At 42.3% G+C, this 23,253-nt stretch overlaps 1 protein-coding gene across 1 annotated transcript; it reads left to right on the top strand.

Annotated features, from left to right (window-relative positions):
* Positions 1-48: 48 nt before the first annotated feature.
* Positions 49-22,012, top strand: EMC8 (ER membrane protein complex subunit 8). The gene is made up of 5 exons (XM_033941021.1): positions 49-397; positions 13,645-13,721; positions 15,105-15,174; positions 18,958-19,052; positions 21,448-22,012. The coding sequence occupies exons 1-5, from the start codon at positions 194-196 to the stop codon at positions 21,605-21,607; spliced, it is 606 nt and encodes a 201-aa protein (XP_033796912.1). The 5' UTR covers positions 49-193; the 3' UTR covers positions 21,608-22,012.
* The last annotated feature ends 1,241 nt before the right edge of the window (positions 22,013-23,253 follow it).

The raw sequence follows: 23,253 nt of genomic DNA, 5'->3' as shown, positions 1-23,253 counted from the left end.
TGTGACGTCAGCCAGAGCGTCTCCTCCTCGGACTCTCGCTGAAGCGCGCTGCGTTGTGGGACGGCGGAGGCCCTCCGGGAGCTACTGCTAGAGCCGGAGAGAAGCCGGCCGCCCGCGAGAGGGAGCGAGGCCTAGGGGTGAAGGGCGCGCGGAAGCAGCGGCGGGGTTTCTTCTCGCGGGCGACCGAGGCAGAATGACGGTGGTGAAGCTCAGCACCCAGGCCTACTGCAAGATGCTGCTGCACGGGGCCAAGTATCCGCACTGCGCCGTCAACGGCATCGTGGTGGCCGAGAAGCAGAAGCGGAAAGAGGCTCCGCAGCTGCTCTTCGTCGACTGTATCCCGCTTTTCCACGGCACTATAGCCCTGGCGCCCATGCTGGAGGTGGCTTTAACTCTGGTAAGAGATGCAACGAAAAGCAAGCCACAAAAACCTGCAGGGATGGTGCACAAGAGGAAAAAATACCCCAAAACAACGCTGCAGGAAAAAAAACAACAACCCGAACAATGAAGAGACAGGACAGGAATTTTGTTCAAAGGACCAAAAATGCCCATAAAATACATCCCCAAACTAGTCCGGACCCCACACGGCCTGTGTTTCGAAGAAACACTTCTTCCTCAGGGGGCCCGATGAGTGATAATATAGAATATTAAAAAAAACCATTGAAGGGTATTACCGTAGAACAAAATCTTTTCCAGAGAAAGGAAAATGGTAAAACCAGAGGACATAATTTGAGGTTGAGGGGTGGTAGATTCAAGAGCAATGTTAGGAAATTCTACTTTACGGAGAGGGTGGTGGATGCCTGGAATGCGCTCCCGAGAGAGGTGGTGGAGAGTAAAACTGTGTCTGAGTTCAAAGAAGCGTGGGATGAACACAGAAGATTTAGAATCAGAAAATAATATTAAATATTGAACTAAGGCCAGTACTGGGCAGACTTGCACGGTCTGTGTCTGGCCGTTTGGGGAAGGATGGGCTTGAGAGGGCTTCAATGGCTGGGATGGTTTAGATGGGATGGAGTAGGTTTTAACGGAGATTTCGGCAGTTGGAACCCAAGCACAGTACCGGGTAGAGCTTTGGCTTCTTGCCCAGAAATAGTTAAGAAGAAAAACTTCAAATTGAATCAGGTTGGGCAGACTAGAAGGACAATTCGGGTCTTTATCTGCCATCATCTACTATGTTACTATGAGAGAGAGAGAGAGAAAGGTGGTGGAGAGGAAAACGGTGACTGAGTTCAAAGAAGCGTGGGATGAACACAGAGGATCTAGAATCAGAAAATAATAGTAAATATTGAACTAAGGCCAGTACTGGGCAGACTTCCACGGTCTGTATATGGCCGTTTGGGGGAGGATGGGCTGGAGAGGGCTTCAATGGTTGGGAGGGTGTAGATGGGCTGGAGTAGGTTTTGACGGAGATTTCGGCAGTTGGAATCCAAGCACAGTACCAGATAGAGCTTTGTATTTTTTTCCACAAATATCTAAGAAGAAAAAATTTCAATTGAATCAGGTTGGGCAGACTGGATGGACCATTCGGGTCTTTATCTACCGTCATCTAATATGTTACTGTGTTAAAACCGAAATCAAAACTTGATCATTGAGATCGCCTGTGTGAGCGCAGCACTATGAAACACAAAGTGCACTTTGGGAGGAAGTGTTTCTTCAAATCACGGATTGTGTCGGGTCCAGTCCAGTTTTTTGATGTATTTTATGGAATTCGTGCTTTTATTTTTGGTCATTTTAATAAAATTCCTGTCCCTGTACATTACACCATAACAAAGAATCATAAGTCACAACATAACTGGTACGATAATATTTGCTTTTCAATGGTTTCATTTTTAAGCCTGGAATGCAGCATAGAGGCTGCCCTTAAAGTAAGTAAAAAAGTGTGTACTGTACTTCTAAAGAGATTGGCATTATCTTGTACAGTTTCTTTTGTAGTCAACCAAAAGATCTTATTTTTTTTCCCATGCACTATTTCATTTTTCACAAGCAGTAAGAAAATGGCATGAATATTAAAAAGAGGTAGAATTTTATGGAAGAAAAAGATCAACATTTATAATGTTAAAACAAAATGAGCTGAACGAAAATTTTTATATGACCAAATAGGAAAAGAAAAAGCAGATCTGAAAAAATGGTATCAGATAACTAATTTACTGGCATCGCCTGTCAAATTAACAACAAAATCAATAAATGTTCCAACAGCAATGGAACTAGCATCTTTTTTTAGTTGAAATTTTCAGAATGGATATTAGCAAGGGAAGTGCTGTGAATAGCATCGAATTACAGCACTAGGAAATAAAACAGGTTGCAAAGAGGTGAATGACCTTTTACAAAGTCCAGCAGATTGAAAAAAAAAAATCCTCCCAAAACCTATCAAAGAAATAGAATTAAATAAAGATTACTGTCCAAGTATACTAAGGGCCCAAGATTAGCGTGCGCTAGCTGAAAAATTACCGCCTGCTTAAAAGAAGGCAGTAGCGGCTAGCTTGTGCGCCTTTGTAAAATGAGCCCTAAATCTCAATGCTTATCAGCTGTTTATCCAATATTCCTACTCAAAAATCCATGTAAGAAGTATTGTAATTTCTTGTTAAGCTGGTTGAATGATTCACTAGATAAGGGAACTTTCCCTACACAGGAAAATAATTCTGACCCCAATTCCAAAAAATCAAAAAGGAGAGATATGAGTGATGATAAGAATTTTAGATCTGTAGCTTCAATTCCATTACATATCAAATTACTGGAAAGAATTGTAGCTAATCAAATTGCAGAATATTTAGAATACCATAGATTATCATTAATGCATGTCTGCCTGAAATATCAAAGAAGAGACAAGTTAACTTAATCATGAATTATTACTTTTCACACAATCGAGTTTTAGAAAATATTTCAGCACTGAAACCCTATTGGGAGCTTTGACTTCTGAGATTGAGGTATATGAGATTTGGCCAAAAAGTTCTCACCTTGCTAGTGCATTTAATATGGTGGATCTCCAGCTTTTATTGTTTATTCTAAACTTTCTTGAGATTGGAAATAAAGTGTATTCTTGGATGGAAGCATTTTTGATGAGTAGATCTTAACAGTGTAAAACTGAAAGGAAAAATATCCTAAGAGTGGACAGCATTAAGTGGTGTGCCTCAGGGCTCCCCACTTTCTCCAATGCTTTTTAATGTACTGATGTCAACGCTGGAATATTTCTTGGACGAGAAAGGGCTTATATTTTTCCTATGCAGATGATATTACAATCGTCTTCCTTTTTTAAAGAATGAAAATAAGATTAACAATTTGGTATATGAAGTTTATAAGTCTAGTTGATGATTGGGCAGATAATATGAAGGATAAAACCAAATTTTTGTTGTTAAGTCCATCTAGTGATGATATTCACTTGGTATTGCTTAATACCCCAGTGAAACTGGAATTGAGAATTTGGGGGATTATATTTGATATGCATCTGACATGGGAAGCACAGGTACGAGCTTTAACTAGGAAAGTGTGACACTGAAAAAATAAAAACAAATTTGTCACTGCTTTGATAAAGAACACTTTCAGCTATTAGTTCAGTCACTTGTGTTGATTACTGATACGATAAGGTGACACCTTTATATCTCAGATTAGATTGGCTTCCTTTCAAGGCAAGGGGTATTTTTAAATTATGTACAAGTGCATTGTTTTTCTTGATCTTTCATGGAGAAATCCTGGACTAAATGATGAATTTAGCAGAACTATTAAGAACTATAGCTTGATTAGCAATCATCTGAGATTAAGAGCTTTTACTAAGCTGCGATAGTGGTTATAAGCTCGCGCTAGACGCTAACGCCAGCATTGAGCTGGCCTTAGTTCTAGCCACGTAGTGCAGGTTTAGCGTGCGCTAAAAACGCTATCGCAGCTTAGTAAAAAGAGCCCTTAGACTTCGGAATCCTAGAGGTATTAAATATAAAATACACTCTCTAACTTTTTTCCATATTTGGCAGCAAAATGGTGGAACTCTCTTCCAATACAATTAAGAAGTACCCCCTCTTATGAAGGAGTTTTTGTAAAGGCCTGAAGACCTTGAAAGTTTTTTTGTATTAGCACTGTCTGTAAACAGTTTCTTCCTCTGTAAACTGCTCTGAACTATTTGTGGTATTGCGGTATATAAAAATAAAGTTGTATTATTATTGCTACTATTTGATTGAAAGGCATCTCATTCACACTAACAGATGATTTTGTAAATGTTTGAAAATCTATTTGTTTGCAAAATATCTCACTCACTCTTAACAGATGAGCAGTTCTTATGTGTTTGTTTTGATTTTTAAATTAGATTGTAATTCCTGGTGATGGCCAGCTTCTTATTAACTTGGAAATCGCATTGAATGCCTATTGGGGTATATTAGTGATTCATAAATATTTATGCTTTGTTAAAAGCTAATGTTAATCCAAAATATGTCAAAACTTGTGCAAATGACCACCTGTTGTGCTGGAGTGGCATTATGGAATTCACTGGTAGAGCAGTTGAGAAAATATGCTGATAGAGTAACCTTTAGGAAGCTCCTCAAACCTCAGTTGTTTGTCAATGCTTTTTTATAGGGTCTGATTTGTCCTGTTTAAGGAATTACTGTGCATTTAAATTTTAGATTTGCTCCTTTTTTATGCTGTTTTAGCTATTATGTATGTGCATATTTGTAAACCACCTAGGAATTAGAGAGTAATCTAATCTTTGGTTTATATACCGGGTCATCTCCCAGTGGAGCTCGACTCGGTTCACATATAATTAAGACTAGAGTACATAGCAGAAAACATAGGAGAAGGAAGAACTAATTAAAAACTAAAGTACATAAGAAAAATAACTATAATATCATATCATTGAGGCTGTAGTTAAACCATTTAAAATTGTGAGAACAACAAAGTTTTCAGGAATTTACGAAATAATTGCAGCTGGCCTAAAAGCCTAATGGAGTCGGGAAGTTCATTCCAGATCTCTACAAACTTGAAAACAAAAGATCGACTGAGCTTTCCAGCAGATTTAATTCCCTTAAGGAAGGGAAGGCTAACTTATATCTTTGTGAGTATAAATATTAAGTGTATTATTGCAGCCAGAAAGCGAAAAAATAAAAGGGAATAAATCAGAAGCTGATACTCTCCTAAATATTTAAGTTAAGATAACTGAAGTGTAAAATCTGAAATTGTGTTCATTCTGTTAATTGGTTTATCTGCTGATTGTTAGTCACAGAAGGACAGACTGTCTGTCTCCTTATACTTCTTGCTATACTTCATGCAAGAAGATCTAAAATCTTAATGCTTATAAAAGGTAGTACAAATATTCATACTTTTTGAGAGCTTGACTAATTTGCAAGGTCTCCTAGTCCAGAGTTTCTCAACATGAGATAAGGGTACAGCCTCTTGTTGGGGGTATGCAGCACTGTGCTGGTCTCCCACCCACCTTCCTCCTTAATGGCTTGCGGCGGGGATCCCATGCCCTCTTTCCTGCCCGCCCCCTCCAGCGAAGCCAACCCAGAAGGCGTCCCTCCAATGTCAGAACTGACAGGTGGGCTGCTCCTTCCTGCCTTCAGCAACACTTGTTGCAGGGATACAGGCAGCAGCTCTTTCACTGCATGTAGCTGATTCGGAAGCCTTCTCTCCAAAGTCAAAGGGAATGCTTGTGAGTCAGCCACATGCAGCATGTAAGAGCTGCTGCCCGTGTCTTTGCAACAAGTGCCGCTGAAGGCAGGAAGGAGCAGCCCTGGAGCGAACAAGTAAGAGAGAGGGGAAGTAATCTGGGATGAAAGGGGGGGAGCGCATTGAGACATGGGAGAGGTTGACGCAGTAGTAAAGCTACAGCCTTAGCACCTGGGGTTGTGGGTTCAAACCCACGCTGCTCCTTGTGACCCTGGGTAAGTCACCTAATCCCCCCATTGATCCAGATACATTAGATAGATTGTGAGCCTGCCGAGACAGGGAAAAATGCTTGAGTACCTGAAGAAATTCATGTAAACCGTTCTGAGCTGTCCTGGGATAACGGTATAGAAAAATGAATAAATAAATAAAGGCTGGACGGCAGGGAGGGGGGCCTGAACTTGGGACATGAGGGAGGAAGGGGGCATGAACTTGGGACATAGGAGGGAGTGAGGGAATAGAAATAATTGTTGGACATGGAAAGAGATGGTGCACATGGGGAAAGAAAGAGGAAAATTGGGCGTAGAGATGTATGTGAAAGAGAAGGATGAGAAGGAGTCATTGGATATGGTGGTGAAGAAGAAACATAGGAACAGATTGAAAGGGATGCAAGGGGGAGGAATGTTGGACATAGTGATGGAGGGAGAGATGTGGCATGGTGATGGAGAGGGGTGAGAGAAGGAGAAATGAGGCTGGTGGGCAGTGGTGAAAAATGATGTACATGATCGGGGGATGAGAGAGGAAGAAATGTTGGATGTAACAGTAGAGGGGGTGGGAGATATGCACCTTGTCTCCCTCTTTCTTTTTTGCCACAACAGAGGAAATGAAAGAAAGACAGATGGACAGTGAGAGAGAGGATTGTTGTGAATAGAAGTGGAGGAGAGAGGAAAAAAAATTGGACTCGTGGAGGGACAGAGAGAAATATTGGTTGGGGAAGAGAATGATGTCTGGAGGAGAGGAAGCATGCAGGAGGCAGAAAGAAAGAAATATTGGATGCACAATCAGAAGGAAGTGTAACCAGAGACTCATGAAAGCAGCAGACAACAAAGGTAGCAAAAATGATTTTATTTTCAATTTAGTGATCCCGAAATGTGTCTGTTTTGAGAATTTATATCTGCTGTCTATATTTTGCACCATATGTGTCTTATTTTTCTATAGTTGTTACTGAGATGACATTACATATTTTAAAACCAAGAATAAACAAACTAGGTTGGCATGTTCAAAGGTAGATGGTTTATCTGAAATACCTCAGCCCCACCACTCCACCGCTATGTTTGCTTCAAAAAAGTGGGAGGTTTACGTGGTAACTCATCATAGGTACTGGTTTTCTAAGCGCTGTGCTAATTTTACAGTATTATTATTATTTTTATAAACTGAAATAGTATAGTGTATATACTTAGCTTTTACACACAGCTGGACCTGGGAGTCTGACCCGACATGTTTTGCACAAACAGTGCTGTCTCAAGGGTCTCCCAAGGCCGCAGTTGTCATCCGACTCACAAGTACAAATTCTGTGAAAGATATTTTAAATATTTTAAAGTCATCTGCCTTGACCTCTTTAGAAACCCCCCAAATATAAATGATAATTAACTCTTTTTCTGCGTACAGTGTGCTTTGTGAGTTTTTTAAATTTTGTGGTTACCATTATGTATTAATAAGATTATATTGTGTGTATATTAAAAATGAATGGAAGAAATTGCAATTAGTGCTGCTATTATGGGGGTGGAGTCTGGGGTGGAGCTTGGGCAGAGGTACTTGGTTGATATTTGATAGACTTGAAGAAGTTGAGAAACTTTGTCCTAGTCTAATGGATGGTTCAGCAGGCTTAGAATGGTCTTCCTTTTGAATCTATGCTGCTACTACTACTACTTTTCACTTATATAGCGCTGAAAGGCATATGCAGCGCTGAACATTTTGACATTTATAGACGGTCCTTGCTCGGAAGAGCTTACAATCTAACTTGGACAGATAGGGCATGAGTGAGAGGGAAGGGAATGTAGAACCCAAGGTGAGAGGAGTTAGGAGTCGAAAACATTCTCAGATGTGCTCCAGTATTGTGTTATGATAGAGGGTAAAATCACAGGTCATAACTTCAATCTGCCCAAATATCAGTTTACAGGAAAACATCTGTGACCTACAAAATATCAAGTGGGTACATGCTTTTTACCATGTCTTAAACATTGTCATTTCCTGATTAGAAAAAGATAACTGGTTGATTAGGACAAGGAAGTCTACTGCAGTGGAAAAGCAGACTGTTTTTTGCATCAAAGATTCTGGAAATATATTTCCTTGTGGTTTGACCCCTTTTAGCTATAGATGGTGATGTGGTTAGTGTGTTAGTCCACTTAAATACCTAGAATTCACTTTGCTGATCTTGCCACCAAGAGGAACAATAGTTTCAAAAACATATGTTTGCAAAAAAAAACAAAAAAAAAAACACAAAGTTATAATTTCTACAATACCAGTTATATATAAAAGAGTAGTTTAAACAGTTAGCCAGGGACTTTGATCTTCCTTCTTCATATCATTATGGTTACATACAACTCGCCCATCTTTTGTCATCTAAGCAGTTCAAATGTTGCTTAGTTTGTTCTTAACACTTCGTTGGAAGATATATGTGAAGATTTTAGCTCCACTAGATTTTTGGTGAACTATCTTAGAGATCTTGGTGAATCTGGAAGATGTACTAAGCCAAATCGACAAGTTAAAAAGTGATAAATTGCCTGGACCAAATGATATACATCCAGTGTACTAAAAGAACTCAAAATATGAAATTGCTGACCTGCTGTTAGTGATCTGTAACCTGTCACTAAAATTGTCTGTAGTACCTTAAGATTGGAGGGTGGCCAATGTTACGCCGATTTTTAAAAAGGGTTCCAGGAGAGATCTGGGAAATTACAGACAGGTAAGCCTGACTTCAGTGCCAGGCAAAATGATGGAAACAATTGTAAAAAATAAAATTGTGGGGAGTGTGTAGTGCAGTGGTTAGAGCCTCAGCATCCTGAGGTTGTGGGTTCAAATCCCACACTGCTCCTTGTGACCCTGGGCAAGTCACTTAATCCCCCCATTGCCCCAGGTACATTAGATAGATTGTGAGCCCATCAGGACAGACAGGGAAAAAAATGCTTGAGTACCTAAATAAATTCATGTAAACTGTTCTGAGCTCTCCTGGGAGAACGGTATAGAAAATGGAACAAATAAATAGTGTGAAGAGTTTCAACCTCTGATAACCAGAGCTGGTATTGTGACATCATAATGCCTCATTCCACCAATAAGAGCCATCCTCATCAGTGATGTCACAATGGCTTGATAGTCCCATACTTGAGTCACTTTTACTACATTATGATATCTAGAGTGGCGCAGTGGTTAAAGCTAAAGCCTCAGCACTCTGGGGTTGTGGGTTCAAACCCACACTGCTCCTTGTGACCCTGGGCAAGTCACTTAATCCCCCATTGCCCCAGGTACATTAGATAGATCAGTGATTCCCAACCCTGTCCTGGAGGAACACCAGGCCAATCGGGTTTTCAGGCTAGCCCTAATGAATATGCATGAGAGAGATTTGCATATGATGGAAGTGATAGGCATGCAAATTTGCTTCATGCATATTCATTAGGGCTAGCCTGAAAACCCAATTGGCCTGGTGTTCCTCCAGGACAGGGTTGGGAACCACTGAGATAGATTGTGAGCCCACCGGGACAGACAGGGAAAAATGCTTGAGTACCTGAATGTAAACTGCTTTGAATGTGGTTATAAAACTACAAAGAGGCGGTATACAAGTCCCAATTCCTTTCCCTGATGTCATAATGCCTCATTCCACCAATAAGAGCCAACCGCATCAGTGATGTCACAATGGCCTGATTGTCCTTTACTTGGCTCACTGTTACTACATTTTGATTTCTAGAGTGGTTAAAGCTACAGCCTCTGCACCCTGAGGTTGTGGGTACAATCCCACACTGCTCCTTGTGACCCTGGGAAAGTCACTTAATCCCCCCATTGCCCCAGGTACATTAGATAGATTGTGAGCCCATCAGGACAGACAGGGAAAAATGCTCGAGTACCTGAATGTAAAACCACTTACTCCCTCTTTTACAAAGCCGCTCTAGCGGCTATGGGCTTCAGGGCCGTTAGCGCGGCTTTGTAAAAGAGGCTGTTAGACTATAAGTGGTATATAAATGCTTAAATAAAAAAAATAAACACGTAGACAAACATGATTTAATGAGACAGTCAGCATGGGTTCAGCTGAGGGAGATCTTGCCTCACCAATTTGCTTGACTTCTTTGAAGTTGTGGATAAAGGTGAGCCGGTTGATGTAGTGTGTCTAGATTTTCAGAAAGCTTTTGATAAAGTTCCTCCATGAGAGGCTCCTGAGAAAATTAAAGGGCTCCTTTTACGAAGCCACGGTAGAGGTTTAATGTGCGTAATAGTGCGCTCTAAACCGCCGGTCGCGCTAGCCGCTACCTCCTCCTCTTGAGCAGGTGGTAGTTTTTCGGCTAGCGCAGGGGTTAGCACGTGATGAAAAGTCACGTGCTGAAGCCGCTACCGCGGCTTCGTAGAAGGAGCCCAAAGAGTCATGGGATAGGTGGCAAAGTTGTGTTGTAGATTAGGAATTGGTTATCGGATAGAAAATGGAGGATAGGGTTAAAGGTCATTTTTCTCAATGGAGAAGAGTAAACAGTGGAGTGCCACAGGGATCTGTACTGGGACCAGTGCTATTTAACTTATTTATAAATGATCTGGAAATTGTAACAACCGGTGAGGTGATTAAATTTCCAGATGACACTAAACTGTTCAAAGTTGTTAAAATGCATGTGGATTGTGAAAATTGCAGGCAGACATTAGGAAATTGGAAGACGGCGTCCAAGTGGCAGATGAAATTTAATGTAGTGGTGCACATTGGGAAGAATGACTCAAATCACAGTTACTGGATGCTAGGGTCCACCTTGGGAGTTAGACAATATAATGAAACCTTCTGCTCAATGTGCGGCAGTGACCAAAAAAGCAAACAGGATGCTAGAAATTATTTTAAAAGGTATGGTTAACAAGACTAAGAATGTCATAATGCCCCTGTATGCTCCATGGTGTGACCTCATTTGGAATATTGCATTCAATTCTGGTCTCCTTATCTCAAGAAAGATATAACGGCACTAGAAAAGGTTTGAAGAAGAGCGACCAAGATGATAAAATGGATGGAGCTCCTCTCATATGAGGAAAGACTAAAATGGTTAGGGCTCTTCAGCTTGAAAAGAGAAGACTGAGGGGAGATATGATTGAAGTCTACAAAATCCTGAGTGGAGTAGAATGGGTACAAATGGATCGATTTTTCACTCTGTCAAAAATTACAAAGACTAGGCAACACTCGATGAAGTTACAGAGAAATACTTTTAAAACCAATAGGAGGAAATATTTTTTCACTCAGAGAATAGTTAAGCTCTGGAACGCATTGCCAGAGGTTGTGGTAAGAGCAGATAGCGCAGCTAGTTTTAAGAAAGGTTTGGACAAGTTCCTGGAAGAAAAGTCCATAATCTGTTAATATGAGAGACATGGGGGAAGCCACTGCTTGCCCTGGATCGGTAGCAGGGAATATTGCTACTCCTTGGGTTTTGGCCAGGTACTAGTGACCTGGATTGGCCACCGTGAGAACGGGCTACTGGGTTTGATGGACCATTGGTCTGACCCAGTAATGCTATTCTTATGTTCTGCTTAACTATGCAGTCTGCAATTTTCAGCCACTTCTTAGGTGGGTGCTGAGACCAATGTCCTGTACAGAATTTCCCCTTAGCTGTTGGCAGGTCAGTGCATGTAACTTACAGGATTCTGTAAGATATGTGCATCCTTTGGTACCCCCACTCATGCTATGCCATGCTGTTCCCACAACCTCTAGCACTTGCGCAGTAAACTAGTGGCACTCGCCTTTAGAGAATGGCACTTAAGTGCGTAAATTTGCTAACTGCCAGTTCTTGTATAATCCCATTCTTCTATCCCAGCTCTTTTCCTGGATAAGTGGGTTATGCATCCCCAGTCGCGAGACTGCTTGTAGGAAGCCTCATTTACATAATTTTTAGACCCTCCCCTCGTACCTCAGGACTGCCCTCAGGTATTCAGTTGCTTTCCTACAAATGAGCCAGTAGGAGCTAGTCTTTTCTTGTCATGTTTATTTTAGGTCCCTGGAGGACCTACTTTATGCCTTTCCTCCATGGCCCATGATAGGCCGTCTGTTGAGACGGATCGCTATGCACAGGGGTCGGTGATTCTCATAGTGCCCAGTTGGCCAAGGAGTCTGGTACGCCGACTCGGTTTGTCTGCAACTGGACAAGGGCCTCCAATTTCCATGTCGTCCATCATAGCATGTCCAGAAGCACAAGGATCTGTCTGTGCCGTCGGTACCACTGATATTGGAGTTCCTTCAGGACAGCCTAGAAAAGGGACTGGCCGTTAGCTTTTTGAGGTTTCAGATCACTGTTCTCTCCTGTCTGGGTGCTCTGAGGCTTCAGCCCCCGCTGTAGCTACCATGTCAACTTGGAATCTCAATCTTGTACTCCGGTCTCTGGCTCTTTCACCTTATGAGCCTTTGGAGCAAGCATTCTTAATGGATTTCGCTGTCAAGACAGACTTCTTGGTGGCCATTACTTCCGCCCGCAGAATTTCTGAGCTTCAGGCTTTATCCTGCCAGGATCCTTTTCTTAGGATCATGGATGCCAGTGTGTTTCTGTGCGCTGTTCCATCCTTTCTTCCGAAAGTGGTCTCTTGTTTCTACATTAACCAGGAGGTCTGACTTTCTACCTATACTTCCTCCAGTTTGAAGGAGCAAGACCGAGTGTTGTGGTCACTGGATATGAGCAGGATTTTGTTGTGGTACTTGGAAGTCACAGTGTTGGGTCTCTGACTACCTGTTTGTGCTGGTTGGTCCTGCCTGGCACTTACCTTGAATGCCACTATTTCCAGATGGATTCACATGGCTATTTCATCTACTTACATTGTAGCTGGAAAGAAGGCCCCCCCCCCCCTGTTTCTGTCAGCGCTCATTCTACTAGGTGTGCTTCCTCTTCTTGGGCAGAGTCATTGGTGATCTCTCTGGAGGAGATTTGCTGGGCTGCTACGTGGTCCACCTTGCATATTTTTACCAAGTTTTATAAGATCGATGTGGTGGCCGAGCAAGAAGCTGTTTTTGGCTCCTTTATTTTGGCAGCCGACTCATCAGTCCCACCTTGACTCTACGGAACTAATCTGAAACATTCTACTCTTCCAGGAATAGAGCGGGATTGTACAAGAATGAAAGATTAGGTTCTTACCTCTGCTAATCGTCTTTCTTGTAAATCCACGTTCTATTCCTAGAACCCGTCCTGGGAATTTCTGATTCACCAATTGTCTGCCTTAACAAGTACAGGTAAGCTGGTTTCCTGACCAGCTTTTCTAAGAGTACCATCCAAATATATTTTGCACTTTGTCTTGGGGGAGGGTCCCTAATTGTAGCACCCCCTTCCATTAGTGCAGGCTATGTCTCTCTGTAGCATGATTTTTTTTTTAATTATCACTTATGATATTTGCTGTTATGAACAGATTAGACCGAGTTTCTCCGTACACCTCCTTTTTGTCTGTGTCCTCTACATGCGACTGTCTGCTTTTCTACGAACTGACTACCTGAGGGCAGTCCTGAGGTAAGAGGGGAGGGTCTAAAAAATATGTAAATGAGGCTTCCTACAAGCAGTCTCGTAACTGGGGATGCATTACCTACTTGTCCAAGAATAGAGTGTGGATTTACAAGAAAGATTAGCAGAAGTAATTATACGCACCAATCTATAGAATCATCCCCTGTATTCTGAAACAATTTGGATTTGTACCCATTGCTTTTAGGCTGGTGAGAGCCTGCAGAGGTGGCTGAGGTTTGATGTATGCTTTTTCCTGAGGATAGTTTCTATTCTTGCTCCAGTAACGTGTGTCACCTTTTGCTAATGTTCCTGGTTTGCCAGCCCTGATGCTTATGTATTTCTGTTTGGTTTTCAGATTGATTCCTGGTGCAAAGAGAACAGCTATGTGATAGCAGGATATTACCAAGCCAATGAACGTGTGAAGGATGCCAGGTGTGCTGGCTGATATCTTGGGACAGGTGTTTGCTGCAGTGTCTTGTGCTGTTATTAACACTGCCCGTTATTTGTGAACAGTGATTTGCTTGGACAGCTGTGGAATTAATGTGTGAACATTTTATTCCCTCGTACCATTATTGAGGTTTTACCTGTTTTTAATATTGGCTCCTTTTGTCTTGAACGCTTATCGTGTATACTTGAATATAAAGTAAGATGACCTTTTATCCTCCAAAAAAGGACTCAAATATTAACTGGGGGTTTATATTCAAATGCCATGCCTGGCTCTGCACCCAGTCCCCTTCCCTCCCTCCCTCTCTCTCTGCCCAGCTCTGCACTCCTCCCTCTCTTCTCTGCCAGGCTCTGCACCCAGCCCCCTTTCCCCCACCCTAATGACTTTTCCCAGGCCTGCCATAAGCCCTGGTGCTCCAGTGATGGGCCGGGACAGGAGGGATCCTTCTCACCTCCTGTCCCAGCCGACTTTGACATATTCCATCTCTCACCCGTCTCCTAGACTTTTAAAAAACATACCTTTAAAGCCCTGGTGATCCAGTGGTGAACTGGAGCAAGAGTGATCTTCCTACGCTCATCCTCCACTATCTAAAATGGCTACCATGAGTTCTCGCAGCAACCTTGTGAGTTCCTGAGGTCTTGCAAGGTTGCCGCAAGAACTCGCAGCAGCCATTTCAGATAGCGACTCTGCACGGGGCAGGAGCATAGGAAGATCACTCCTGCCCTGGTTCATCACCAGGGCTTTAAGGTAGGTTTTCTGGGAGGTAGGTGGGATATGTCAGAGTCGACCGGGACAGGAGGTGGGAGAAATCCCTCTTGTCCTGGCCCTCCATTGTACCACCAGGGCTTAAGGCAGGCCCAGGTGAATATAAACCAAGACCCCCCCCCCATTTTTGGGTCCCAAAATCTCAGTTTATATTCAAGTATATACAGTAATTGTCTCGCTAAGATTTCACAATCAAATCCAACATTTTGGGAGGAGAATAGGTTTTACTTTTTTTCTTTTGAGAGCTTTTTCTGCACTTTAAGACTGTCAAAAATTATTTCAAATATTTTTGTTTTGAATGCTTCTGTGAATCCACCATTCATATTCCCAGCCACAGGCATGATGGAGCTAGCAAGCCAGTCTAGTTACTGCCCTATATTAACTCACACCCCCTTGCCAGGTTGAATTTGCTGCCATCCTTTCACTTTCTCCCTTAATACCTCCTGCATCTTGCTGAGGACCTTAAATTCAGTGTTGTGTAATTTGCAAAAGAATTGCTTAGCCTTCAGTTTGCTCCTGTCGTTGAATCCCTTCCCCCTTCCCCTAACTTTCTCTCCTGCTGACACATTTGATATTGATTGCAATTAATGTCATTTCTTCTACAGTCCAAACCAGGTTGCTGAGAAAGTAGCTTCCAGGATTGCAGAGGGATTTAATGATGCTGTACTCATAATGGTATCTATTTTATTTTGAAACTTGTATATGTGTGTGTGATTTTGAAAATTACCATTGAATTCCTTTGAAGTCCTTTGTTAGCATGATTCCGTGAAAACGCATATGGTCCCTTTAAAATGGTGAGACTGAGACAGAAGGAAATGCCAGTGGTACTATGACCCAGCTACAGCCAGCATATTCTCTCTTGGGCACATTTTAAGAACATAAGAATAGCCATAGTGGATCAGACCAATGGTCCATCTAATCCAGTATCCTGCTTCCAGCAGTGGCCAATCTAGATCACAAGTACCTGGCAAAATTCCAAATGGCAACAAGATTCCTTGGGATAAGAAGTAGCTTCCCCATGTCTAGCTTAATAGCAGAGACACTGGCCCGCCCTTGGCTTTCCAGTTGTACTGTATTAATTCCTGTCCTTGATAGATTGCAATACTTCCCTAACAGAAGTTGTACAAGTTTGTGCCTGTAACAAACTTTCTCCTTGACTCGAGTGCTCAGCACAACATTCTGCTACTGCCAAGAAGGATCAGACATCAGTTCTAAAGGAATCTAGATTTCACAAAGTAAGCACAATTACTCCCTCAGTCACTTGTGCAAACAGCAAGTCTACAGGAGCACCACAGAGCAGGATTAACTCTGTGCTGGGCCCTAGTCAAACAAGTATATTGGGTCCCCCCATTCTGATATAAAATAGTTTAAAAATTCCTATAAATGGTTCTTGCAAAGAAAAGCCAACCGAAGAGATGGCAGTAGTTAAGAAATGCTGCTGGCCAACTCGTCCTGCTGAGACAGTACACAGGATTTTTGATGGGTAGTGACAGTGGTCCTGACCTACCTCCACTCTCTTCTGCCAGTGTGAAACATGCCATATATGGGAAGGCCCCGCCTAAACATTTGGTCCCTAGGCACATGCCTCGTTTGCCTATGCCTTAGTCCTGAACTGAAGGTAAATGCTGGCATCTGGTTTTTGCATTACTGCAAAATAAGAAATACACTCTTCCAGCTTTCACATGCCATGCTAAACTGAAAATAACTTTCTAGAATACCTATTTCTAGATGGTGGTCTACAGTGTAAAAGCAGTGGATAGATCGAGAAGGATGAGAATAGAATAGAGGCTTTTGGATCTGACCAGGAACAGGTTATTGGAGATTTTAGCAAGGGTAGTTTCCATAGAGTGCATGTTTCCATGTGGTTGCTTCCTACAGGAAGGCGAGGAAAAGATGCTATTTCTGCTCTCTTGTGCCCGTAAAGTCAGTCTACAGCCGAAGTCTCAACATAAATGCAGGATGGCTTTGTTTATCTCTGGGTTTGTCCAGTCATTCCGTATATCATCCAGGTGGTTATCAAAATCCACAAAGGATTCATAGGACCTACTGTCGGGCAGGGAAACAGCAATCCTTTGAGCCTCCAGCCAGTCTTCACAGAAATCATTGTAAGACAAGGCATCCAGAAGTGAAACTGCTGCAGTGTACCCCCTGATTGGAGCCTGATTGGAGTGCCGCCAATTCTTGAGGGATGACAAAAAGTCAAGTCAACAGCGTGTTCAAATAGATTGGATAAGAAGGGGAGGAGGGAGATGGGACAATAGTTAGAAGGGCAGGTAGGGTCTAGTGAAGGGGGTTCTGAAAAGTTTTCAGCCCAACCAAGAAGTGAATGACATGGAACAAAGTCAAAACAGAATTTCATTTCTGTAAATTGGCCCTTAATGAAATAAGAGAAACACTTTTCAGCTATAGTAGCAAAAGAACATTCAAAATTTAGGAAGTTGGTTGGTTGGGCTGAGAACTTTAACACCCCTTCATATGGCATGTTTGAAGACATCAGGGACATTTTGCAGTGGAAAGTGATAGATTGAGGATGTGGCAGATAAGTAGATGGGTGGGAATCGAACCAGAGGAGCAGGTAGTGAGTTTGAAGGAGGCAAGAAAATGTGCCGTTTCTTCTTCAGTGAATTCAGAAAAGAAAGAAAGGGGGTCAGAGAAGGGGTAACAGGGTGGGCTGAGGGAGGGAGAGGTGGAGATGGCTTGACAGCAGATAAAGGCCAAATGGCTCATCCAGTCTGCCCATCTGCAGCGTTCACTATCTCTCCCTGTCCCACTCTCTTGAACTTAGCCTTTGACTCTACTGCCTCTACCGAGAGACTATTCCAAACATCTACCACCCTTTCTGTAAAAAAAGTATTTCCTCAGCCTGTCACCTCTTAACATCATGCCATAGCCTCTCACTGGAGATTCTGTTCAGTTGTACTCATGTGTACTTATGCTACATAGGTATTTAAATGTCTATCATATCTTCCCTCTCCTGCCTTTCCTCCAAAGTATATACATATTGAGATCTTTGAGTTTGTCCCCGTACACTTTTGACATATGAGATCTGACAATTAAGTTCACGAACCCATCCTAGAAAAAAGTGCTACATAGCCTCATTGTTGAATATCACTATGGTAGCCTTTGAAGTACTTCCTTGGGAATCTATGCACCAATGCCTTCAAAGCAATTTTGGAACTCTCTTTCTCTAATGGCCATCAGAGCTGTCACCGTATTACCCTTGATGTCCTGAATGTCATCAAAATGTCTTCCTTTCAATATTTCCTTTATCTTTGGGTAAAGAAAATGTCATTGAGGGCCAGATCAGGTGAGTAGGGAGGATGTTCCAATACAGTTATTTGTTACTGGCTAAAAGCTCCCTCACAGCTCCCTCCCTTGTGAGCTGGTGCATTGTCATGATACAGGAGCAATGAGGGGCCATTTTTGCAAACACCTTTCTTCTGTCAAGATTTTCCTGTTTCTCTCTCAATGTTTACTTGGTCTGCTATGCTTCTCACAGTTGCAGTCAGCCAACAATTTTGATACATAATTAATTTTTGCAATCTTTTCATCAGTTCTGCTTGTTACTAGCCACCCTGACCTCTCTTCATCAGTAACGCTTTCTCTCCCCTCAGAAAAATGTTTAATCCATTTGTACAATGCCATTTTCTTCATGGCATTATCCCCATAAACTTGGACTATCATGTTCCTGATGTCATTTCCACTCTTGCCAAGTTTAACAAGAAATTTAATGTTTGGTCATTGTTTAATTCAAACTCCGACACTCTTGCAACGGAACACAATAACATGCAACAACAATAATTAACGCCACTCAGCAAGACACCATCACACATCGACACGAACACAGTTGTGAGACACTGATATACCAAGGTTATGAAACCTTACCGGGCTGTTTGTACAGTGATGCCAACGTAAGTGCATGGTGGCAAGTTCATGAATTTAATTGTCAGACCTAATAGACTACCTTCCTCTGGACTGATTCCATCCTGTTTATATCTTTTTGAAGGTGCAGTCTCTAGAAATGTACACAATATTCTAAAAGGGGTCTCTCCAGAGTCTTATACAGGGGTATCAGCACCTCTCCCTATGCATCCTAGCATTCTTCTATCATTTGCAGTTGCCTTTTCAACCTGTTTTGCCACCTTAAGATCATCACATACTGTCACACACAAGTCCCACTCCTCTTTTGTGCACAAAAGTTCTTCACACCCTAATCTGTACCATTCCCTTAGGTTTTTGCAGCCTAAATGCATGACCTGATGTAGCATTGGTGCCTTGGGGAATAATTAGACTGCATTAGTTTTCAGATTTGGGAGAAGGGGCATAGGAGGGGGAAAAGTTGAGAATTTTGCTATTGGAGATTCAGTGAGACTCGATGACTGGATGGATTTTGCAATACTTGTTTTTTGCATGTTGCTTTCGCTGTACTCTGATGCTTTCATTACTATTGCATGTTAGATGGACAACAATAAGTTTACAATGGATTGTCTGCAACCCATCATTCATCTGTATGAGCATCATGACAACAGGTGGCGAATCAGAGACCTGCACAAGTGAGTATCTCGCATGAGAGTTACTATTGCCAGAGCAATCTCAGGTCTGTGATATGTTAACTGGCTTTTAATACAATTCCTGGAAGCCTGCATGCTAAAGCCACAGAAATCTGGGCATATCGTCAGGGTGCCAAGCCCCCTCAATATTCACATGCTCCTTTGCGTCCATGGAGGAGTAATTTGCATTGTGTTTAGCACCCCGATTGATCCTTTGGAAAAGTTATTGCCTGTGCCTGTTCAGTTTGCCAGATTGAATTATTTCCAGAGGGTGTTGAAAGTTCTACATTTGCCAGAAACAGATAAACAAGCCTTAAACAAATTACAGGGGTTCAAGGAAGGTTTAGAAAGATTCCTAAAGGATAAGGGGATTGAGGGGTACAGATAGAAGTAGAGGTAGGTTATAGGAATAGTCAGGGACCACTTCACAGGTCATAGGCCTGATGGGCCGCCGTGGGAGCGGACCGCTGGGCACGATGGACCTCTGGTCTGACCCAGTGGAGGCAATTTCTTATTTTCTTATAGCATTACAGAGTCGCAGATTGGTTTCTAGACAGCAGTAGAGGGTCATGGATTTGAGATATAGCCAAAGCGGTTTACATTTGTTTTTAATTTTTTGTTTTATTTAGTTCTAGTTTGCTGGTTTTAACTTTATTTTGTTTCTTTCATCTACTTTATTTATAGTTTTATATTTTTCTGTTCATTTTACTTTTAATTTTTACCCTGGGCGAGTCAGAAAATCACTAACATCTTTGACAGTTATAGAACCTAAAGGCCTTGAATTGTTAATCTTTAGCCGAGGCCTTTCCTACCTGCGGCCTCAACGCCAGTGGGCAGGATTGGAGTTCTTTTGTGGAGTGTCCATATTTGTTCATCTGGTGGGGTTGGAGAGGTGATGGAGGTCAGCTGTGGGGAGATCGATATTCGGCTAGCCAGGGTGAGAGTGGCACACTGTGAGTGTCGACAGGAGGCAGCCTGCGAGGGCGTCCTACGTGCTGGCGCTCCTGTCAAAGCCACGGAGACCAACGACGACTGAGCCGGAGACAGGGGTTACGGAAGCCCCTACCGATGCAGCATACAGCCGACGAATCAGCCCTGTCAGAGGCGGCTGCCTGAAGAGTCCTCCTTCTCTCCTCGACCTGCTACCTTTGGCTATTGAGCCCCTCCTGCCTCTGTGAACTTCTTCAGTTCTCCAGCCTTCGGCTGCTCCTGGACCTGGGCAGTGGTGCCTTCCCTTGCTGTCCTGATTGCAGAAGTTGTCCTGCTGTGGAGACCAAGCTGCCTTAATGACAGATTTTAAATTACTCCCCATTATTTTTCTTTCTTTTTATTATACTTGTTTTTGTTATTATTTATTTATTGCTTGATCTGTCCAGTTTATGAGAAAATCTAATTAATATTTTATTTATTTATTTTTCCCTCCTTTCTGCTCTTATTCTCTTTCTTTCAATTTGAACTCAGGTTTGTCTGCTCTTTTTTCTCTTATTTGTACAAAGTTCTCATGATTATTATTTAATATAATTTAGAATGTAAACCGCTGAGGTCTGTAATATGATGATGTGGTATAACAAATGATAAACGTAAACATTTGTTATATGCAAGTACTTTCTCTGTCCCTAACTATCTGGGCAGTGGGAGGGTTAAGTGGTACAAGGTTACAGCACCCACAGTGGCAATCAAAATTGGTTCCCATTCTATTTATTTATTTATTTAGATTTTTATCCCGTCCTCCCAGTAGCTCAGAACGGTTTACAAGTAAACATTCACAATGGAGTGAATTGGACATACAAGATTATACAGTAGATTTAAATACTTGGACATACAAGACTGTGCAGCAGTTTAGATATAGGGACTATACAGCAAATTAAGAACAGTAGTTTAAATATAAGTAGCTTAGTTTATATACAAGTTATTTGAGTATAGGCTGAGAGTGGACTATACAGAAATTTAGGCAGAAGATTAGAATGGAGAAAGAAGGGTAGAGGTGGGGTTTAAGGGGGTTGGGTGTAGACTGAGGATGACCTTTAGTTGAAGAGGAGGGTCTTTACCATTTTACAGAATGTCATTAGTGAGTTCTGTAGTCTGAGTTGAGGGGGGAGTTGGTTCTACTGCGCTAACCATTGGGCTATTCCCCCACTTGAGCACTGGTGTCTTCAAGGAGAAGCTTGGAAGACTGTTTCCATAGGAGGTCTATGTTCCCCGAGAGAGAATATTACAGCAGGTTAAAAATATCGTAAAACTATGCATGCAGTTCCTACATAGATCCAACTTGGTATCTAACAAGACGACACCAAAAAGTCAACTGCAGAGATACTATCCCGAATAAAAGTGCTGGGGAGCAATGTGGGGGGAGGGGGTACAATGCAGCAGTTTCACTTCTGGATGCCTTTTCTTACAGTGATTTCTGTGAAGACTGGCTGGAGGCTCAAAGGATTGCTGTTTCCCTGCTCGACAGTAGGTCCTATGAATCCCTTGTGGATTTTGATAACCACCTGGATGATATACGGAATGACTGGACAAACCCAGAGATAAACAAAGCCATCCTGCATTTATGTTGAGACTTCGGCTGTAGACTGACTTTATGGGCACAAGAGAGCAGAAATAGCATCTTTTCCTCGCCTTCCTGTAGGAAGCAACCACATGTCAGAACCCAGCACAGACTGTGACAATAGGAAATATAAGTAGAAATGACGAATTGAAAATTCTTTTTTACTGGGAATCTTTTATAAGACCGCAAAAGTTGATTATCTGTCCCAGTGGGTTCACTCCCAGTTGCAGTGAATGTAGCAGCAACCTGATCCAGAAATGTTTATTGAACTATAAATCAAAAAAAAAATTAATTTTGCATAACATCTTGTAATCCTATAAGGAGAATATTTTTTTCTGTTTTTAGATTTAGAAAAATGTTTCCCCAGGAATCTAAATGAAACCTTGCTGTTAATACAAGCACGATACAATGGTCATTTGTCCTTTATTTATTGCTGGTTAAGACTGCAGGGAATATCTGCCAATGTGAATATTGCATGTCTAAGAACTGAGCAGAAGAAAGCTAGGCTTAGCCCATCGGTCACAGAGCCTCTCGCTAGAAGACTGCCATTACAGAGCACTGCTTCCTAGTCCTGCTTCACTTTCTGGTTTTAATCTGTCTTAGTTTTGGTTGTAAGGTATTTTAATTCTCAGGCATAGCATATCAATCGCCTTTATAGCGTTCTTTTTTGTATCTGTAAATATCTTCTCCTGCCCTCCCAACCATTTACACTGAACTTATATAGGGAGTAACTCTTCACCGGTGTTGTCTTTGCAGTTCTTCTTGGTCTGTTCGTACTTGCATTTCTTCTGTGGTGAACCTTCTTTTCATTTTATTGAATTTCTGAGTTGCTTTTAAAATCTCAATGCACTATCCAACACTAACATAATGCAAGCGATGACCAGTCAATGACAGATGCACACACACAAGATCATAAAAGAAGGAAATAGAATCACCTAAGCAGCCTGCATAGAGGGAGAGAATCTTGCAATATTTTTGCCAGAGTTTGGACAAGGTATTTGTGGTAAAAGTAACAGAAGTCTGCTTCTGGTCTTAACTTTCTCAAGGCACATGGTTGGAGCTAGCACAGAGAATGCTTACAGTATGTTGATGGAAGATGAGCTGGTGAACCTATGTTGGCCAAGAGGACCTGGAAGCTCTGTTTTTTTAACTATGTAGGTATGCTTTTTATTTTTTTCTTTTCTTCAGAGGGTACTTGGGGCTATTGAGTACCGGCACTTTTTCCATTGCCTGCTAAAATTGACCCATGGTTTCCAAGTACAGTGGTACCTCGGTTTACGAGTGCACCGGTTTGTGAGTGTTTTGCAAGACGAGCAAAACATTCGCAAAATCGGCGCCTCAGAAACCGAGCTTGCCTCGATGTACGAGCGGCTCCCCCCATGATCTGGCACCCCCTCCCTCCCGCGATCTGGCATCCCCCCCCCACACTCGCATCCCCCTCCCCCCGCCGTGATCCGACATCCCCCCGCACCCATCCACCCACCCGAACACATCGCTTATCCCCCATCTGGCACCCGGCACCGGCACCAACGCACAGGACATGCCAGTTCCCGAAGATCTGTCATCCTTTTTGCTGGGCCTTGAGCATCTGCGCATGCTCAAGGCCTTCGAGTTCCTGCTCTCTCCGAGATTCTTGGAGAGAGTGGAAACTCGAAG

The sequence above is a fragment of the Geotrypetes seraphini genome, chromosome 4 (assembly GCF_902459505.1).
Source record: "Geotrypetes seraphini chromosome 4, aGeoSer1.1, whole genome shotgun sequence".
NCBI classification, from domain to species: domain Eukaryota; kingdom Metazoa; phylum Chordata; class Amphibia; order Gymnophiona; family Dermophiidae; genus Geotrypetes; species Geotrypetes seraphini.
The sequence above is the reverse complement of the archived record's forward strand: the minus strand, read 5'-3'. Positions and strand labels throughout refer to the sequence as shown.